General features: G+C 44.4%; 1 protein-coding gene across 3 annotated transcripts in view; it reads left to right on the top strand.

Annotated features, from left to right (window-relative positions):
- Nucleotides 1-21,677, top strand: part of txndc16 (thioredoxin domain containing 16) — a 134,097-nt gene that overhangs the window by 66,443 nt on the left and 45,977 nt on the right. For all 3 annotated transcript variants that reach the window (XM_041215252.1, XM_041215250.1, XM_041215251.1), the window contains one exon: nucleotides 21,275-21,443. In XM_041215252.1, the coding sequence (XP_041071186.1) occupies nucleotides 21,275-21,443 (169 nt within the window). The remainder of the gene's footprint in view (nucleotides 1-21,274; nucleotides 21,444-21,677) is intronic.

A 21,677-nucleotide genomic window follows, 5' to 3' on the forward strand; every position in this document is an offset into this window, starting at 1 on the left:
GTATCCATTCGAGTTTAGAAGAATGGAAGGTGACCCTAATTGAAACATATAAGATCTTGAGGGGAATAAACACAGAACATGCTGAAAAAACTCAGCAGGCCTGGCAGTATCTGTGGAGAGAGAAACAGTTGTGTTTCCAGTCTGGTATGACTCTTCTCCACAGATGCTGTCAGACCTGCCGAGTCTTTCCAGCATTTTCTGGTTTTATTTCAGATCTCCAGCATCTGCAGTGTTTTACTTTTAAGATCCTGGGGAGACTTGACAGGGTGGATGCTGAGAGGATGTCTATCCTCATGGGAGAGGCTAGAAGTAGGGGGACAATTTAAAAATAAGGGATCCCCCATTTAAGGCGGAGACGAAGATAAATATTTTCTCTGAGTCATCAGTCTGTGGAATTCTCTTCCCCAGAGAGCAGTGTAGGCAGGGTCATTGAATCTTTTTAAGACTGAGTTAGATCCTTGATTGACAAGGGAGTCAAAGGGTATAGGGGTAGGCAGGAAAGTAGAGTTGAGGCCACATCAAATCAGCCATGATCTTATCAAATGGTGGAGCAGGCTCAAGGGGCCAAATGGCCTACTCTTGCTCCTAATTCATACGTTCATACGTTTGTAAGGTTGGGAGCCTGGTTAATGATTACACACCTCACAGCATTCCCATGAATCACTGTACAGTCACAAGCTTCTGCTGTGTTTTGTTTTTTGTGCTGTTGAGTAGCTGAGGTAATGGTCACCTATTCTTAGCTTTTCTGCAGATCCACAGCACCAGCAGGGGACAGAGGAGAATGAGGAAGGAGAGACAGCATCTCTTCCATGTGGACCATGAGGATGACAAAGGCAAGGAAGTCAAAGTGGCACCCAGCCATGAGCTCCTGGAACAATATACTGCCTCATGTTCCTCTGCCACAGTCCTGTCAATCTCTTTCTCCCTGCTGCATCACTTGTTTTTTTCATTCCCTACACTAACTCACACTTTCACCTGGGGTCAGTAGATAGTGTTGGTGAGGATGCTGTACTGGGTAATTTACAAAGCATGAATAAGTCCGAAGAGTGGGAAGTGGGTGAGCATATACCTTTTCAGCAGTAACCAAAGCTCCTGAGCTATAGGACTCTGATTCCATCCGAAGGATATTTTAGAGGCATTATACCTATAGGCTGGTTCTCAGGTCCATGTCCGATGATGTATATTTACTGACAAGTGCACCTCTAAAGTCTGCAACATCAGGAAAGCTTTTATTTTCATTGCAGCCTTCAATTGGAACCACTAAAGCAACGAAGGATTAGGTGCTACCTGTTCGGTGTTTGATTATGTGGGTTTGTTGACTGTTAACTGCACACTGTATATGATTAGTTAAGCCTGGGTGTGGTGACTTAGAAGGAGAGACTGAACTGAGGCTGGCTGTTGTAAGCATGGGAGCAGACATTTTAAAGCATTGTTCAAAAGCTCCTGCACATAGATAAACTGGTGTATCATCTCTACATATCTCCAAGGCATAAAACACAACACCATCACCTTCAGGGAAGCACAATTTTGCTGGTAGTAGGGGATTTATTAAACAGCACTCTGCATACCTGCTTCCACATTCTTAGAGACAAGATACAGGCTACTGTCTTACCTGGCTTTCAAGTTCGCATGGCTGCTGATGGACCATTCAGTGTTGGCCAAGTCCCGATGACAATTAGAATGGCATGGATGGAATAGACCTGCCTATGGAATGGGAGAAGAAAAGCCCTTTTTAATCACAGGGAAAGCATGGTGTCAGGAAAAAAGTTAGCTTGTGTTCATTTTGGAGTTTGTTAGATTAAAAGTGAATAGGTACTTCTGCCATTCTTTATTACTCATGGAGATTAGATTTATACAAGAAAGGTGCATTTATTTTGTACTAACTTCAATTTGGTAAGGGCAAGAAGATGTGATGAGCTATGGTTCTTGGATGGATATCAGAGATTGAAGGATTATTCCTTTATTGGGAGCTAGGATAGAAGACAGTGCTGACAAAGAGTGAAGAAAGGAATTCAGTGATGCGCTCCAATTTCTCTCAAAGCATTTATTCAGGAGTCCTCTAACTCGTGGTTACTCTGCTCTTTCATTTACTTTTTCCTTAACATTGCTAAAACTATCTCTATAAGAAGATCCAATGACAGGCCTTTTTATAAGGTATCACAACAAGCTGCAACCATGCAGGACACTTGGGCAGGATTATACTGCAGAGATCTTCCTGAGCTGTCAAGGCCATGAAAGCACACTTTGGGCCACAAATGTCGTCTTGATGACCACTCGGGTAGAGCTTGTGTCTTTAGCTACTTGGCTACTGTTCAGGGCCCTTATCCATGGCAGCAGGGATTAAGTACACCTTGCCTCCTGCAAGCCATTGTTGACATGATTTTCTTTCAGGGAGATCTGAATTCAGAAAGAAAAATGAATCATGACAGTTTCCAGCAAATTTCACATTTAATGTGCAGGATCACTTACCGGTAGCATGTTGCAACATGTGTGTTCAGGAAGTAGATGCCTTTTCTGTTGAGGAAATTGAGAGATGCTGTTGGAATTCTCAAAGCAATTTTGGCGCTATGCATTAAGGCCTGGATCCTTGAGAAAGCTACCAGTCTCATAAGTATGATGGCCCTAACCTGTTGCTGCCTTCCTCCAATTTCAAAATCAATTAATCCCCCAACTCTCCTAAGAAATTTGTTAATCACCTGATGTTTGCATGCATATTATGCCTACACTGCCACTTTGGCAGATATTACAGAGATTCTCCCTCAAAATAACATTGTGCAATAGAAGTTGAGTTTCATCATCACCTTAAAAGACACAGACAGCCGTATGAGCAGATGATTGTTGCTGAAGCTTCCTCATGCAGTTCCAGTGCTTTCCTTCTTCCAATAAAATCCTTCCAGTGGTTTCTCACTCCCAGAAATGGTCAGAACCAAGGTCTAGATGTTCGAGGCTGATTGCAAAAGAAATTTAAAAATTGCTCCAAGAAGAATTCCCAGCATAAGTGAGATTAATACTGATAGCAATTTAATTGGCATCTGGTAATTTGTCATGTTAGATCCAGTTTTCCAGGTCAGTATGGAACTAATGAATCAGAAACTTAGGGCTGAATTTTTTGCCTGTTGGGCGGGTGGGCCCGACCCCATCTCTGGCGGGTGGGGAGCCGATCCCCGCCGGAGAAGCAGGCCCGCCACCATTTTAAGTGTGACATCCGCTGGGAAGTGCTATGCGCTTCCTGTGTGGGCGGGGGATTCCCCAAATGCGAGAGTGTGCTCTTTCATGCATGCGCACGAAAGAGCACTTTGCCTCAGGGAGATCGCTAAAAGGTTTTCAAACTTTAAAAATAGAAAAATAAAAAATCATTAACGTGTCCCCCTCATGTGACAATGTCACACGAGATGGGACATGTTAATAAATTGCACAAAAACTTTAATAAACTTTTTAAAAACCGACATGAAACTTCATCCCGCCAGTGGACGATGTTTCATGTTTTTTCAGAAGCCCGCTGGGGGCTCCTGGCCTGCCCGCCAACCATAAGGTTGGATGGGCAGGGCCTTTAATTGTTTTAACTATACTGTCAATGGCCTCAATTCTGCGTCATTTTCATGTCGGTGAGCGGGCCCCGCCCCCAACTCGCCGACGGAAAAATTTAGCCCTTATAGTCATTATGATGACATGCATTGCCTATTTAGTGTAACTCTTAGTCTAAATATGAGTTCGTTGATTTAAAAAAATTTTCATTGTAGAAAGTAGAAAGAAAATTAATTATTTCTGCTTTATAAAGTCAGTGTGCAGAGGATTGTGGGCTCAATTCCTGTTGGAAACATTTTAATACAAAAAAAGAGTTCCACTCTTCCAACTTATTCCATAAGAACTGCTTATATTTATTGCATGGAACATTAGAACTTTTGATTGGGCCAAATCTTCTGGTTTCCGAATTGTTGGAGACCGGATGTATTACCCAAGATGTGCATCGGCCCTATATGGAAGTCCTAACACGTGGACCTAATTGGGAACTATCCGTAAGTTTAAACTTCTGGTGGGCAATTCCTCTGCTCTGATCTAGAGTTGAAGACTTCAGACAGTTCCGTGGTACTTACCTGGATAGTTACTCAGGAAATGTTAGACAGATTTAAACCTGGCCTAACACCTGGGTGACTCCACAAGTAACCCACGCACCCCACATCAGCCCCACCTAACCTAATCCGACTACCCCCCCTCCCGACCTGACTACCCAACTACCCCACCCCCGACCAGACCGGACTACCTGCCCACAACCAAACTAACACGCACCCCATCCCCAACCATCTGCCTACCCCCAAGTTGCCACTGGCTGCCAATTAAGTGGCCACCATCGGGGCCATTTAATTGATGGCCACCGATCAGAGGGCCAGTTACTCAGCAGTTGTAGGTCTCAGTGGTCAGGCAAGCTCGAAGAGATTCCAGGAGAGTTGGGGAAAGCATCTTTGTCGCAAGAGCAGCCATTTGCTCTGCAGGGGTCCTCTGTGTCATTGAGTGCCCATCTATAAGAAGGCCCACCCCATAACCTACTGAGAGGTCACCAGGTTTCACTGGGGGTTCTCCCCACGTGGTGACAGCCCTCCCCTGATGTGGGCGAAAGACCCATGGAGGCAGAAAGTGGCCTTTAAGTGGCTATTGCCACAGTTCAGTTGCCCCCACTGTGGGTAGCCCATCGCTTAATTTTCTCATTGCTAGCAAAATGCATTGGCAATGGGAAGATGTCAGGCACCCCTATGGATGCCTTCCCCTGCCATTTTCCCAGGCCTCCTGCCCCCCAACCAATTTTGAAAGGGCCTGGAAAATTCTGACCTTAATCTTTCTAGTAAGTTTTAAACGTGCGCCCAATGAATGGTCTCTAAGCGCTGTTACTTATATATTTTATGGGAATAATGCATTACAAGTTGATAAATAATGAAAGTAATGTATAAAAGACATGGTGGCACTGGGCCTTCAAATATTTTAGACATTTCTTTGGGCTATAACAGTAATAACGAACAAATTAACTTTTGTCAGTTGCCGCTTCAGGTCGGTATTTGTATAGTTTCCAGAATGATTTCTGTATTTCTCCTCATCTTGGAATCAATTTTATCTGTTATATGTTAAAAACAATGCAAGTGGTATTGTGATGCCAAAGGTACTATAGCAGTAGGTGATGCAGTAATCATCATTTTATGTGGCTCATTGCAAATAGTGGGATATTTCTAAAGGAAGAATTGAACCCTTGCAGCAAAACAGTTTTATAAAAAAAAATACTGAATAAACAGTGGAAAAACAAAACAAAACCACAGATACACATGGTAAAGGACAAAAACAGCAACAGAAACAGAGTGCGGAATCGTCCTGGATTTGCACCAGGTGTGGTAGTGAGTCTTTAAAAAGACATTTTTACCTGCCAGCCACAATGGTGGATTTTCATGCCATATTGTCCCCTTCCCGCCTCATAAATTATGCAGTCGCAGGAAACATGCTGCATCACTGGTGGCCGGCCTCCAATTTGCCCGCTGTTGTTAGCTCGCCCCTTCCTCGCTTTGGGTGCCATATTTAAAATGCAGCCGCGCGCACTCTTCTCAATGCTTGCAGCCCATGACTGCTTCAGTGAAGATATGGCCCCACCAGCCAAGAAGAGTGCAGCCCCTGATTCAGTGACGCATCCCTGGGGTGCCTTTTGGACGCTGTGGAGGCCCGCCATGATGTCCTCTACCCCCACTCTGGCTGCAGGAAGCCCATCGGTCTCACCACTTCGGCTTGGGAGGCCGTGGCAGAGGTGGTCAGTGTCAACACAGCACACTAGAGGTTGGCCATCCCAATGCAGCAAACGAATGAATGATCTCATCCGTGTCACCAGGGTAAGTCGACCATCTCGTCACTCTCAAACTCATCACACATTCACTGGCATCTCCCTTACTGCCAGCTCAAGGGACATCACCACTCTCTCTTGCATACACCCTTACATTTTTTTTATTCATCCATGGGATGCGGGCTTCACTGGCCGAGCCAGCATTTATTGCCCATCCCTAGTTGCCCTTGACAAGATGATGGTGAGTTGCCTTCTTGAATTGCTGCAATCTATGTTATGTAGGTACACCCACATGGTCTCAACTCCTCTGGAGATCGCCTCCTCATCCTGTCCATGACCCCACTCAGCACACACGCATGCCTAGCATCCTATTCATTTGGCCTGGCATGTGCCTTGCTCTCACACTCTTTATGCAGGACAAGATTGCACACTATCAACTGAAGACGTTCCAGACCTGGGTGGAGTTCTGGACATCAAGGTCCTCACTCAGTTCGAGAGTCGTGTGTTGGAACTGGTCGGCGAGTACATGGACCATTCATGTGGCAATGGTGAGGTTAGCGGCAAGCCGACATGAGGATCCTGCACCACATCACCCCTCTGGCAAGGCTAATCTGAATCCTCTTTTATGTGTGTAACATGGCTGCCAAGCACTAATAATCTCCACTTTCTCTCCTAAGCACATCTGCCATGTCGCCCTCCGGCAACCTTGACCCCGACTCCAGATCTGAGAGCACCAAATGAGGACCCTGAGGGCAGCACCATTGAAGACCAGTCACGGCGCTCACCCACGCCTTCCACCAACTTAGTGACGCACACCTTGGTGGGACCTAGTTGTAGAGCAGCCTCAGGATCGCAATCCGGTGAGCACAGCACACAAGCTGTTCCACAGCAGGCAGAGGCTAAGACATCTGAGGCCACCGGCACTCAGAGGACTGCTGGAGGCAAGGAATCTGCTGAGCCCGAGTCAGGTGATGAGTCTCTGGACTTGGCCCTCACTCAGTTGCTGGAGCTGCAAAGACAATCATGGGAACATCAGGAAAGGTGTCTGGTCCACTCAGTTTGCAAGGGACAATGGATGAGTCCATCCACCTTCAGTCTGAGGTAATGCCCTGGCACACCGACGCACTGAGGTCAACTCTAGCAGAATTGCGGCCGCCATGAAGACCTTTGTCCAGGATATTGGTCCTGCACTGCTGCTTGGGCTGGACTCCATCGCTGACGCCATAATTGGCCTCCAACAGTATCAATGCGAGAAGGGTGTGGGACAGCTTGATCTCACTCCAGCTTCCCCTTCTCAAGGAGTCAGCCAGGGGCCGTCGGGTTCCCATGGGGAGGAGGACCAGCAGCTCGACACCCTAGGGCCATCCACCCAGGTGACTTTGGAAATGTCCGGCTGATCCAAATCGCTGCTTCCTGTGACCCCATCATGTCCAGCTCCGCAGGCCGAGGATGGTGCACCTGGCCCACAGGATACCCAAAGCAGGCCAGGGCCCCCCAGGTCTCAGCCCTCCAGAGGATGTTCACCAAAGTCACCACAGACAGGGCATAGCAGTCAGCAGGCTGCCTCCACCTACACTGTGGATATCGGGGGAGTACCAAGACATAGTGGCAGGTTTAGAAAGGTAAGAAGATGTAGTTGCATTGCATGGGCACAGGTGCTAATCACTTGTACATAATGTTCGCTATTGTAAATAAATGAGCAGTGTCCGTGTCATTCAGATGCGAAACCTTGGTTCCTGCAGGTGTCTCTGTCCAGGGACTCTTCCCTGTGCAATGTGTAACCTTCAGAGCAAAGTGATGGTCCGGCTTCACACTCACTGGACACGTCAGTGATGCCTGCACCATGACGGTGCTTGTCATTGCTGCCACAATGTCTTGGGCAAGTGACAGACTTCCATCATTCTCTCTGTGTGGCTCTTAGCACCTTTTGACGTGGAGCTGACCCCCCATCTCTTCAGCATCTGTGTCTGCTGACAGTGTGGTCCTGAAGGGGGCAGGTGTAAGGGTTGCCAAAGAACCAAGTGCACTTAAAGTTTCACTGCTATGCCTCCATGATATGACCCTGATCACAGCCCAAGTGAGCTGCCTTCAGCCAGACAGGAGTCAGGCATTCACAGAGGCAATGTGAAGATCTATGGAGCGTCCTCACTGCATGTCATCATCAGCATCCTCCTGGAACCTTGCGATTATTAGGGCCTCCGCTGGGTCTCCATGACATGAGCCTGAGCACTGAGGGTATGTACACTGTCATCAGCCACACAGGAGTCAAATGTTCACAGTTGCAAAGTGAGGATCGCAAGACTGTCCTCACTGCATCTTGTTATCATCCTCCACAAATCTTGTGGCTATTAGGGCCCCAGGAGGCGCATGTCTCTTCTGGACAGTGTGTGACGCCTTCATCACCGGCATCCTCGCCTTTTGAGAACCTTATCATCATCATCCCCTTCAATGTCGTCCTCATCAGAGGAGACGTGCAGCTCTACCATCTCCTCCTCAGCCAGGTCCCCCCTCCCACCCTGTTGTAGCACCAGCACCAGTGCACAGTAAGCTACGATGATACTGTGAGGATTGTATTGCAGTGCTCAAGGCACTGGAACCTCATTTTTAAAATGCTTATTGTTTGCTCCAACAAAGACCGGGTTGCGGCAGGAGCCTCATTGTACCATTTCTCTGCTGCAGTCTGAGGCTGCCGCATGGGTGTTATCAACCACGTTTTCTGTGAGTAGCCCTTGTCCCTGAGGAGCCAACGCTGCAGCCTCTGTAGACTCTGGAAGATGTCACAGATCCTAAGGATGTAGGAGTTGTAGATGCTCCATGGAAATATTGCGCAGACCTGTGGGATGTGTTTGTAGTGGTCACAGGCCAGCTGAACATTCAGCAAGTGGAAGCCCTGCAGTTGACGTAGATGACTGCTTGTTGCCATGGAGACCTGCTTGTTGCCACAGAGATCTAAGTGCCACGTGAGTGCAGTTGATGGTACCTTGCACCTGTGGAAAACCAGAGATCTGCACAAATCCCAGCGCTCTTGCTCCCTGGTTTGCCTTATCCCAGTCAAAATGCACAAAGTTGTGTGCCTTTGCGAAGGTGGTGTTGGTGACCTCCTGGATGCACTTGTGGATGGAGGCTTGTGAGATCCCGCACAGATCACCTTGGAAGGAGCCACTGGCATAAAAATTGAGCTCCACTGTCACTTTCACGGACACTGGCAGTGGATGCCCTCCATGTCCCCTAATCCTGCAGCAGGTGGCGTATGTGACTGACCAGTTCCCTAGACATGCGCAGTCTTCGGCGACACTGGTTCTTGGTCATCTGCAGGAATGATGTGCCATCTATAGACCCTAGGTACAGGCTACGAGTAACGACTTACTGTGGATCTTCAGCTGCAGTGCAGCAGGCCCTGCCGTATTTCCATCTTGAGGTTGGTGCTCCTCCCGTTGGTGACCCAGGTGCCTCTGTCGCACTCTTCTCCTTCTCCTCTGCTCTCTCTAAGTCATGAGGCATACCGTTAAATCACCGGGTTCCAGATCCTGATATTCTCCTCCTGCAGGATCAAAGAGAGAGACACGTGGGTTAGCATGTGTGTTCTAAGGTCCTGTGTTGGTTAAGTCTGAAAGCCCTTTCATGCTTGCTGGAGAGTGCTGGCCACCACTTGGATGGCCAGTATATAGTGCGCTTCATGGCTGGCCGAAACCCCTCCCGCCTCTGCCCCACTGCATTTGACTGAGTGGCGACAGCTTTTTTTTAAACTCGTTCATGGGATGTGGGCATCGCTGGCTCAGCCAGCATTTATTGCCCATCCCCAATTGCCCTTGTTCAGAGAGCATTTAAGAGTCAGCCACATGCTGTGGATCTGGAGTCACATGTAGGCCAGACCAGGTAAGGATGGCAGATTCCCTTCCCTAATGGACATTAGTGAATCAGATAAGTTTTTATGACAATCAGCAATGGTTGCACGGTCATCATTAGACTTTTTAATTCCAAATTTTTATTGGATTCAAATTCCTACATCTGCCATAGTGGAAGTTGAACGTAGGTCCCCAGAGCATTATCCCTGAGTTTCCAGATTACCGGTCCAGTGACAATATCTCTATGTCATCACCTCCTCCAAACTGGATTGGACTGCATGCTGTGCTCTCAGCTCAGGCGTGAGAATTCTCCTAACCTGCACTGCAAGGCTGCGCTGTTAGCTAGGACCATGAGGCATACTGGTCCAAACCTTAATAAAGACATTGCAAGGGGCTGTGAGCACCACCAGCAGTGACTGCACCATGGCCACCTTTCGCAAGGGGATTCTACAATTTGCCCAGTTGTCCAATTATTCTGCAGCCTCCTAAAATGCACATTAATTTTCAGTCTGTGCCCAAGGGGTGAAAAGCTCTGGAGCATTTGGAAGCATTTCATGCTTTTGCATTGCTTGAGTCGGCTGAACTGCTTCAGAGGCCTGACTCCAAGCATGTCAATGGAGCTGTTGCTGAATGGTCTCAGCTGCGGAAGTATGCTCACTTTTGTCGAGCTTTCCCAAGTGCGTTGCTGCTGCCCTCGCCCTCCCTGTGCCCCATCACCCCCACCCCCAGCGGCATCTGCTCACGTACTTCCTTCAGTCTGTGTTGTCTTGCACCCCCCACCTCCCGGAACCCTTGTCCCAGCAACACACTGAAAGCCAACCTGGAAAAAATGACTTGCCTGTGCCTCGCCGAATGTGCAGCACTTCTTGATGTCCTATGGGCAATTCTCGCGAGCATTGCGCAAGGTTGTTTGCACTCACCTCTATGTTCAGCTCACCATGTGCACACCTTTTAAAGGCAGTCATAAATCACACCATTCTGAAGTCACGTCGACATGGGAGGTAAATTTGACATGGGGGGATGACTCCGGAATGTGGCCACAATGATGAGATGCAAATGCATTAAAATTAAGTTCCCGTTGTTGAACGGTGGGAAACGCGGCCTGCCATTTTTGGATGGAGCAGATGATTGCAAACTCTGAAGGGCCTTTTCCTGTGCTGTAGACCTCGATGACTCTTTGGTTTCATGACAGCGTAAATAATTTTTGGTTTTCTGGTTATATTGTCCGCTCATGCCCGCCATGATGCCTGCTGCCATTGGGGGCAGACAATTCCTGCCAGAAGCAAAGTGGAGAAAGAATATTATGAGAGAAGTGAAAATGCAACGTGACAGCTCAGATATGAAGTGCACACCCTGCCAACTAAGCTAGCCATCAATGTAGCACAAATTTCACCCCCACCCCCATCTCATCTGGTGTTGAGAGGTAGCTTGCATTCCTATACCATAACCACCCCCCCCCCACCCCCCCCCCCCCCCCCCCCCGACCAACCCCACCCACACACACACACACAGTGGCAGCCTGTCGAGGCATGTACCAGACAATAGCATCCCTCCTCTTTCCCCAATCCTCTTTCCACAGCCCCCCCTCATCCTTGCCCTTCTCTTCACCTTCCCTCTGACCCCACCTAGTTTCACCTAAATCTCCCCTCTGGCTCCGCTCCCTGCTAAAGCACAAATCTCAGTCAGGAACCATCTCCGCCAAGGGGTAATTGAGGCCACTTCCACTTTCCCCACGAGGACACAACTGTGTCCAGAACTTTCCCTCCTCCTCCCCTTCCTTGACTTTGCAACTTCTTCATTCCCCATCACTTCTTTCCAATCCCTTCCCCATTCCCTACCTTTTCTCTGTTATACTCCTCCTTCAATCCTGCACCTCCATCCCCCTTTCCCTTCAATCTTTGCTCATTTCCCCCCACCCTTCACCCTCTAACCACATTCCACTCTCCCACATCTCCCTTTTTTTCCCTCCCAGCAATCTTTAGGTGGATAGAATAAATCCTGTAGTACTATTTAACAAAGTGCAGGGAGCACTTCTAATGTTCTAAGCAACATTCCTACCCCAACCAACACCACCCAAAACAGATTAATGGCCATACTTGCACAAATCACTTGCCATGTTTGCCTACATAACTGGATTGTCCTTCAAATATAATCGAATGGATGTGAAACGTTTTAGTATCAGCTGAGGATGTGACAAGGTGTTTTAAAAAAAAAAGAAAATTCTCCCCTTACTCTTTCTATTTAAAATTGAATACTTTTATCATAGATTTTTGTTGAGACAGAGATAATTTAAGGTAAGATTGGATGACTATTTGAAGCAGCAGAAAATACAGAGCCAAGGGGAAATAAAAAGACAGTGGAGTTATTTTGGATTGTTCAGCAAAGAGCCAGCACCAACACATTGGACAGAATAGCCTCCATCTGTGCTATAAACACATGCGATGGTTATAAATCAGAATGCATGTTTGTACTTATGCTTTCTGATTATGAAATGCATTTTGACGTTAATGATTTCATATATTGGAAATCCAGTACTTATGTAATAATAAACGTATTATTTGCTATGAAGACATTAAACACATTGGCCTGGATCTTCTGAGCAGCGGCAGGGACGGTTGAATTGCTCTGGGCTGAAAAATTCCCCCATCTTGACGCTGCTGAACATTTCTTCTGGGGTTTTCTAAGCTTGGCTTTCACAGAGATCTGCAACGCAGTGTCCTTTGGAGAACTTTGTTAGATTGGAGTAGAGTTGGGGGAAAGCAGGATAGGCTCCCTTTTTATGGCATTAGCTGCTGTGTGGTAAATTTAAAGGTCCAGCCTTAATGTTATTGATTGGATGAATGAATAGGTGAATGAGTGAATGGATAGGTGGGTGTGGTAAGTAAGTAGGTGGATAGCTGTGTAAGTGGATGTCGGGTCGGATTTGAGGGTTAGTCGAGTGGTTGTTGGGGTAGGTAGGTGGGTTGAGGTGTTAGTTGGGTGGTTAGTCAGGCCTTGTTGGGGTAATAGTCTGGTCTAGTCATGGGGGGGGGTGGTGGCGTAGTCAGGGCCAAGGGAGCGTAGTTGGGTGGATGGAGGCGTACCAGTTGGTTGGGGGTGATTGGGGAATCATTTGTGGAGTTACCCAGGTATTAGACTAGGTTTTAATCTGTCTAACGTTTCCTGGGTAACTACCCTGGTAAATACTGCAGAACTGTTTGAAGTCTCCACTCTAGCCTAGAGTTGGAGTCATTCACAGAGGGTCATGAGAGCACAGGAATTGCCTATCAGAAGTTGAAACTTTCCAGGTGATTCCCACCTAGGTCCACGTGTCAGGACTTCCAGAGATGCATCTTCAGTTGTACATTCAATCTCTAATGATCTGGAGACAGGAAGATTTGGCCATAATTTTTTCAACTGGAGTGGTTGTACTTGTTTGACTTATTTTCATGCATTGACTAAGATGTGACAAGAGTAATTTATTCTAAGAGCTTGCACTGCCAGTAGGGAGCTTGGCTATCTGTTGTCCATATTCAAACAGTGGGGACATGATGCCCAACCTACCTGATCATTAAATTTAATCATGGAGATACCTTGGCAGCACATGCTTCAATCCCCAATATGTAGTGGTGATGGATAAGGTATCCTGTTGGTAGAGGGGATTCATAAAAATTACCCCTGATGTCTAACATTTTAATGGAATACTGTGATTAAAAACTATCTGAATAGTTTTACTATTATGTCGAGTTTTGCCCACTAGAGCTCTAATTTTAGCAATTAGTTGAATAAACCAGCCCTCACAATTACAAGGAGTAATTTGACATTTAATTGTTTAACTGCTATAATATGTAAAAAGAACAGATTAGTTGGTGCTAATATCTTCTCAGAAGTGGGCATTGTTGCTTCTTGGTTAAGTGAAAGGGCAAAACAATGGCAGATGGAGTTCAATGTGGGGAAAGAGTGAGGTCACCCCTTTGGAGCTAGGAAAGGTAGGTCAGGCTATTTTCTAAATGGTGAGAAGCTAGGAGATGTGGATGAGCAGAACAATTTAGGGACCAAGTAGAGAAATCATTAAAAGTTAGTGGACAGATACAAGAATAATTTATAAGATTAATAGCACATTGAGTTTTACATCAAGAAGGCTGAGAATACAAAAGAAGGGAAGTTATGATAACCTTGCACAGAGCTCTGGTCAGAGTCCATCTGGAGTACTGCATTCAATTCTCAGGACAACACCTCAGGGAGGATATATTGGCCTTGGAAGGGCACAGCACAGATTCACCAGACTGATACTGGGACTAAAAGGGTTAGATTATGAGGACGGGTTGTGTAGACTAAGCTTGTATTCCCTAAAATATAAAAGATTAAGGTGGTGAAATCCAGAATAAGGGGGCATAACCTTAAAATTAACCAGATCTTTTAGGGGTGATACCAGAAAGCACAAAGGATGGTAGAAATCTGGAACTATTTGCCACAAAAAGCTGCTGAGACCAGATCAATAGAAAATGTCAATACTGTGATTGGTAAGATTTTTTTTGGCAAGATTAAGAGTTATGGAATCAAGGTGGTAGGTGTAATCAAAATACAGACCAACCATGATCGAATTGAGTGGTGGAACAGGTTAAGGCGCTGATATTTCTGTCATATGCTTAGTTGTTTGATTGCTGTGATGGTTATTGCTTTCATCCTGATGCTTGTTCTTTTTTTTATCTTTGCAATTTTTCTATTTCTCCTGGATTGTACTTCTACCAATTACAGGGATAGATAATTGTTTTACAAATAGAGGAATTGTGCCATTGATATGTTTACATGTATCCTGATTAATTTACCTGATTAAACAAGAACTTGTTAATGTATTCATAACATAGAAACATAGAAACTAGGAGCCAGGAGTAGGCCATTCGGCCCTTTGAGCCTGCTCCACCATTCATTATGATCATGGCTGATCATCCAACCCAATAGCCTGCTCCCGCTTTCTCCCCATGCCCTTTGATCCCCTTCGCCCCAAGAGCTATATCTGAACCCTTCTTGAAAGCATACAATGTTTTGGTCTCAACTACTTTCTGTGGTAACGAATTCCACAGGCTCACCACTCTCAGGGTGACAATTACTTCCAATTACTTTTCTGTTAGCCTGAAAATGATAATTTTAAAAATGTCTTTGTTCCCACAGTATATTTCAAGATATGGTAAGAGTTGCTGATATATAGCAAAACAATTGGAACCATGCTTCTTATTTTGTGCATGTTCTAAAAATCTTTGGAGCAGAAAATGTTTGCTAATTGGTCTTCAGTGTCTTTCAATTTCAGAGCCATTTAATATTTGTCTTAAGTAACTGTTCTTTGGAAAACCACTTTTGCGATGAGTTACTCAGAATTTAGCTACGATCAGCCTTTTTATTTGTATGGTAAATTTGCTGCTGAGGCAAGTATTGGTAGGATGTAAGAAATTGTCTTGTTTGGTCTTTGTCCCTGAATTGATTCTGTCTTGCTGTTTGATGTAATTTGATGGAATGCGTAGATTGTAGTGGTTCAAGAAGGCAGCTCACCACCACCTTCTCAAGAGCTTTTAGGGATAGACATTAAATATGGCTGCCTAGCCAGTGAAGTCCATATCCCATGAATGACTTAAAAAAAAAAAAATCCTGATAGCTGGGCCAGTAGTTGCACAGAAATTTGCACCAATCTTCTCATAGGTGAGATCTGCTGAAATTTCCTGAGGATCTCATTAGCGAGTGCTGGAAGGTGAAAACAAGTGAAAATCAACGTAAGCAATTGGGGCTTGAGGAAAGCACAATCATATCCCTTCTTCAAGTAGCCTCTTTTTATGCATGAAAATTAAAGCTTGAACCCATGATTTATGCAGATGAGGCAAAGAATCTTTAATAAAATTAGATCGTAGAAGTTTTTCAGTTTTTAAAGCAAACCATTCTGGTGTCGTAAAGATACATCCAAAGATACAGAAAGTATATTTTAGGTCACAATGAGCACGTGGTGAGAGAACCAACATGAGAGAAAAACCTACTTGACCTCATTTTCACCAAATACCTTTCTGGATGCATTTGTCCTTGATAGTATTAGTAGGAATGACCACTGCACAGCCCTTACGAACACTAAGCCCCACATTCACACTGAGGACACCCTCTGTTGTGTTGTGTGGCACTACCACTGTGCTAAATGGGATATATTCAGAACAGATCTAGCTAGAGTTAAGCATCACACAGCCAATGGATCAGATCAAAACTCTGCAGTCTTGCCACATTCAGTCATGAATGGTGTGGACAAACAGCTAACAGCAGCAGGCTCCATGAATATCCCTATTCTCAATGATGGGGGAATCCAACACTTAAGTGTAAAAGACAAGGCTGAAAGATTTGCAACCATCTTTAGCCAGAAGTGCTGACCGGTTGGCCCAACTTAGCCTCCTGTTGAGGCCCCCACCATCACAGAAACCAGTTATCAGACAATTCGATTGACTCCATGATATCAAGAAACAGCCTAGCACACTGGATAATGGCAAAGGCTATGAGCCTCTTCAACATCCTGACTATAGTGCAGAAGTCTTGTGCTCTATAACTAGGTGGGTATCTAGCCAACTAGTTCCTGTAAAAAGCTACAACATTGGCATCTACCCAACCAAGTAGAAAATTGCCCAGGCATTTCCAGCCCACAAAAAAAAGATAAATTTGATCTGGCCAGCTACTGCCCCATCAGTCTGCTTTCAATCATCAGCAAAGTGATGGAAGGTGTCATTGACAGTGCTATCAAATGGAATGGCACATATTCATCAATAACCTGTTCACTTATGCTCAGTTTGTTTCTGCCTGGACCACTTGCCTCCAGACTTTACTATAGACTTTGTCCAAACGTGAACAAAGGAGCTGAATTCCAACGGCGAATGATTGCCTTTGACAGCAGGGCAGCATTTTAACTGACTCAAAGTCAATGGGAAGCGGGAGGAAAACTCTACACAGGCTGGAGCTGTGCCTAGCACAGAGGAATATGGTTGTGGCTATTGGAGGCCAATCATCCCAGATCATTGCTACAGGAGTTCCTCAGGGTAGTGTCCCATGTCCAACTATCTTCAGCTGCTTCATCAATGACCTTCCCTCCAGAAATGGCCATGTTCACTGATGATTGCACAGTGTTCAATTCCATTCAGAACTGCACAGATATTGAAGCCATTTGCGCACTACATGCAGCAAAATCTGAACAATTTTCAGGCTTGAGCTGCTAAGTGACAAGTAACATTTGTGTGACAAAAATGCCATACAATGACTATCTCCAACAAGAGAGAGTCCAATTACTTTGCCTTGACGTTCAATGGCATTGCCATCATTGAATTACCTACCATCAATTTCCTGGAGGCTACCATTAACCATAAACTTAACTGGATCAACCACATAAATAATATGGCTATAAGAACAGGTGAGAGGTTGGCACTCTGTGGTAGTGGCTTACCTCCTGACTCTCAAAAGCCTTCCCATCATCCACAAAGGACAAGTCAAGAGTAAGATGGACTACTCTTCATTTGCCCGCGTGAATGCAATTCTAACAAGAAGCTCGAAGCTCGATAAAATCCAGGAGAAAGCAACCAGCTTGACTGGCACCTCAGCCATTGTCTTAAACCTTTGCTTCCTCCACCACTGGAGCACCGTGGCTGCACTGTGTACCATCCACATGATGCACTGCAGCAACTCACCAAGACTTCAGCACATTTACCACCTAGTAAAACACGAGTAGCAGGTGCATGAGAATGCCACCACCTGCAGGTTCCCCTCCAATTTGCACACTGTCCTGACTCCGAAGTAAACTACCATTCCTTCATCATTGCTGGGGCAAAACCCTGCCTCTCCTTACCTTACAGTACCGTATGAGTACCTTCACCACAAGGACCGCAGCAGTTTAAGAAGGTAGTTCACCAACACCTTCTTAAGGGCAATTAGGGATGGGCAATAAATGTTGGCCTTGTAAGTCATGCTTAAATCCTGTGAATGATTTATTAAAAATGCCACAAAACACATAAATATGACAAAAATAAAAATACTTGGAAAAATTCAGGTCTGGCAGCATCTGCGGAGACGAACACAGTTAACGTTTCAAGTCCGTATGACTCTTCAACAGAACTAAATATGATCTTTGATCCTGTTATGCTAAAAGTTGTGGGAATAAAGCTACAGCCATTGGAGAATTGGTGTAAATTTAGGAAATTTTTGTGAACTACACTCTTGCTTGAGGAATAGATGTAGGTTAATGAGTATCAGAGTTTCAACCGAGGTTTAGCTGAATCTGAGAGAATTTCTCCTGTGAGAGTGCGGATCATGTTCGCGGATCTTTTTGAAGCTGCCAAGCTGCTTCATAAAGAAGGGCACAGCTGTAGATCTCTGAATTCTTTTAAAATCTGATTTATCCATTTACTCTTTCATGATGATAAGTTGTCTTTCTGGATCTGCTGAAAATAAAACTTGTGGAAAAAGGCAACATAATATCCACAAACAAAGATTGGTGAAAGATCCCGAATTAAAATGTTATTTTGTAAATGACAAGTTCTATTTATTCATAAATTTGCCATATATTAATGCAAGCTTGTCTAAAATGTTACTTTCTGTTCTCATATTTATGTTTTACTTTTGTGGCACCTGTTTTCCATCATTTAGAACAGAAACTAGCTATCAAAATTTGCCACACAGTAATTACACCCTCTCACCAGTGATTATGCAACAGTACCTCAGTGTTTCATTTCCCAGCTCTTCTGCTTTATCGCAGAAACATTCCTATCGCTGAAAAAAGAGACATGTCAAAGCTTTTCATCTTGCACTCATCAGGACACTTGGCAAGAATATAAGGGGAAAACAACAATTTATACTGTATGAGAAGAGAGTGCTGTCAGCACTTTTTTTTTTAGCAATACTCAAGTTCTGTACTACCAAATGAAAATTCCTACCCTTCAACCAACTCTATTTCAACCATTTTGGCATTTCACTGTCAACCTACAATATTATTTTTCTAAAAAAAAATTATGACTACGTGCACTCCATGCCCAAAAAACCTTGCTTCCCATTGTTAACTTTTACCAGTATAAAACCATAAATAAGTTACAGCACAAAGAGGCCATTCAGCCCATCGTGTCTGCACCGGCTGAAAAAGAAAAATAAAAAAAAAACTGGCTGCCTATTTTAATCCCACCTTCAGAACCTGGTCTGTAGCCTTGCAGCTTACAGCACCTTAGGTGCACGTCCAGGTGCCTTTTCAATTGGGTTGAGGGTTTCTGCCTCCACCACAAAACCAGGCAGCGAATTGTAAATGCCCATCATCCTCTGGGGGAAGAAGATTTTCCTCATGTCCCCTCTAATCCTTATACCAATCAACTTAAACCTGTGCACCCTGGTAATTGACCTCTCCACTAGGGGAAACAGGGCATCCCTGTCTACTCTATCTCGGCTCCTCATAATTTTGTATACCTCAATCAGGTCACCCTTCAGCCTCCTCAGTTCCAAGGCAAACAGCCCCAGCCTATCCAGTCTGTCCTCATAGCTGCAATTTTCAAACCCTGGCAACATACTTCTAAATCCCCTCTGCAGTCTCTGCAGGGCAATTATGTCTTTCCTGTGATGTGGCGACCAGGACTGTACACAAACTTCCGGCTGTGGCCTAACCAGCACTTTATACAGTTCCATCATTACACCCCTGATTTTGTATTCTATACCTCGCTCAGTAAAGGAAAGCATTCCATATGCTTTCTTTACCACCTTATCCACCTATCCTGCCACCTTCAGGGACATGTGTACTTGCACACCAAGATCTCGTACTTCCTCTTCCCCTCCCAATATCCTCCCTTTACTGAGTATTCCCTAGCATTTTTTTGCCCTCCCCAAATGCATTGCCTCACACTTCTCTGGATTGAATTCCATCTGCCACTTTTCTGCCCACTCAACCAAACTATTAATAACTTCCTGGAGCCAACAGCTATCCTTCTCCATAGCCAATTTTTGTGTCTTCTGCAAATTTCCCAATCATGTCACCCACATTTAAGTCCAAATCATTAATATATGCAACAAAGAGCAAGGGCCCCAACACTGAACGCCACTGGAAACCGTTTTCCATTTGCACATACATCCTTCAGCCATTACCCTTTTTTTCCTGTCACTGAGCTAGTTTTAGATCCAATATGCCACCTTCCCCTGTATCCCATGCGCTTTTACTTTTCTGACCAGTCTGCCATGTGGGACCTTGTCAGATGCCTTACTAATATCCATGTAGATTACATCCACTGCACTAACCTCATCAATCCTCCTTGTTACTTCCTCAAAACATTCGATTAAATTAGTAGGATACGACTATCCCTGATTAATCCGTTCCTTTCTAAGTGACAGTTTGTCCTCTCTCTTAGAATTGATTCTAATAATTTGCCCACCACTGAAGTCGGACTGACCAGCTGATAATTATTTATTTGGTTTATTTCTCGCACTCTTTTAAAATAATGGTACAATGTTTGCAGACTTCCAATCCTCTGCTACATCCCCTTATCTAGTGAGGATTGGAAATGACCCTCATAGCATCTGCTGTTTCCACCCAACCTTCCTTCAACAGCCTGGGATACAATCCATCTGGCCCTGGTGATTTATCCACTTTCAAGGATGTCAGTCCCTCCAGTACATCCTTTACCACAATGCTTATTGTGTCTAATATTTCCTACTCCCCCTCTTTAACTAGAATATCTGCATCATCCCTCTCCTTAGTGAAGAAAGAGATGAAGTACTCATTGAGAACACTGCCCATATCTTCTGCATCAACTCAAAAGTTACCATGTACATGTCTGATAGGCCCTACTCTTTCCTTAGCTATTCTCTTGCCTTTAATGTACTAGTAAAACATCTTTGGCTTTTCTTTGATTTTACCTGCCAATATTTTTCATATCCTCTCTTTGCTTTCCTAATTTCCTTCTTTTTGCATCACTCCTGTACTTTCTACAGTCCTAGGCTTTCTACAGTATTAAGTTTCTTTGACTGTCTTCAAGTAGCTGTAACCAGTCCACTTTCGCCTGATCACCTCTCAGCTTCTTACAATTTATCTTTCCCCAATTTAGAACTTTTACTCCTGTTCTATTTTTAACCTTTTCCTTAATTATATTAAATCTAACTATTATGGTCACTATCTCCAAAATGGTTACTCACTGCTACTTCATCCGCTTGCCCAGCTTCATTTCTTAAGACTAAATCTAGAATTGCACTCCATCTCATTGGGCTTGTTACGTATTTATAAACTGGTATGGCAGCATTTATCACATTGACAGTACATTAACTGTATTGATGCTTATGTATGCACATTAGTAGCAGATATTAGATGTAGTGATACTGCAGTGTTGACAATACATTAACTGTGTTGACGTTACACAAGTTTTATGAACGTTGTATACAATTCAAAATGACAATTATGGAAATCTCTCTTTGGTAAATGTTATAAATTTAAGATTTACCACAATATATGTAATGCTGCTGAGTTCCTAACCTACATTTGCTTTCAGGGCAGAAACTTTTAACAGTTCATTTATGTTGGGATATCCTATTAAATTCTGTCTTACTCAATTTTTTAATTTTAAATTAAATGCAATAAAATGCTTCTAATAATTTTGCTACATAGATTTGAAGGACCTTGTATTGACTCGGGTAAACTGTGGAGACTGGCCAGATGTTTGTTTGAAAGAAAATGTTACTTGTTTTCCTGCTGTCAAGATTTATATTCAAGGAGAGAACCCTTTACCCTACACTGGGATGCTAGGAACACAAAGTCTATTGAAGTTCATTATGCTGTAAGTAAACTACACAAATCTTTTTGTCATACTGTCTTTTACTTGCTCTTGGTTGGTGGGTGGCTCTAATAAGGCATTATATATTGTCCTGTTGTTATGAAAAGTCAACCACATTGTGTTTGACTAGAGATACATGTAAGCCAGATCCCATCCTGATGAGCATTAGTGAAATAGTTGAAGTTTCTATTTTTTAACAAACTGGCAGTTTTTATCATTTTTCAGGCACAAGCCTGA

Source organism: Carcharodon carcharias, chromosome 20, assembly GCF_017639515.1.
Source record: "Carcharodon carcharias isolate sCarCar2 chromosome 20, sCarCar2.pri, whole genome shotgun sequence".
In the NCBI taxonomy this organism is placed as follows: Eukaryota; Metazoa; Chordata; class Chondrichthyes; order Lamniformes; family Lamnidae; genus Carcharodon; species Carcharodon carcharias.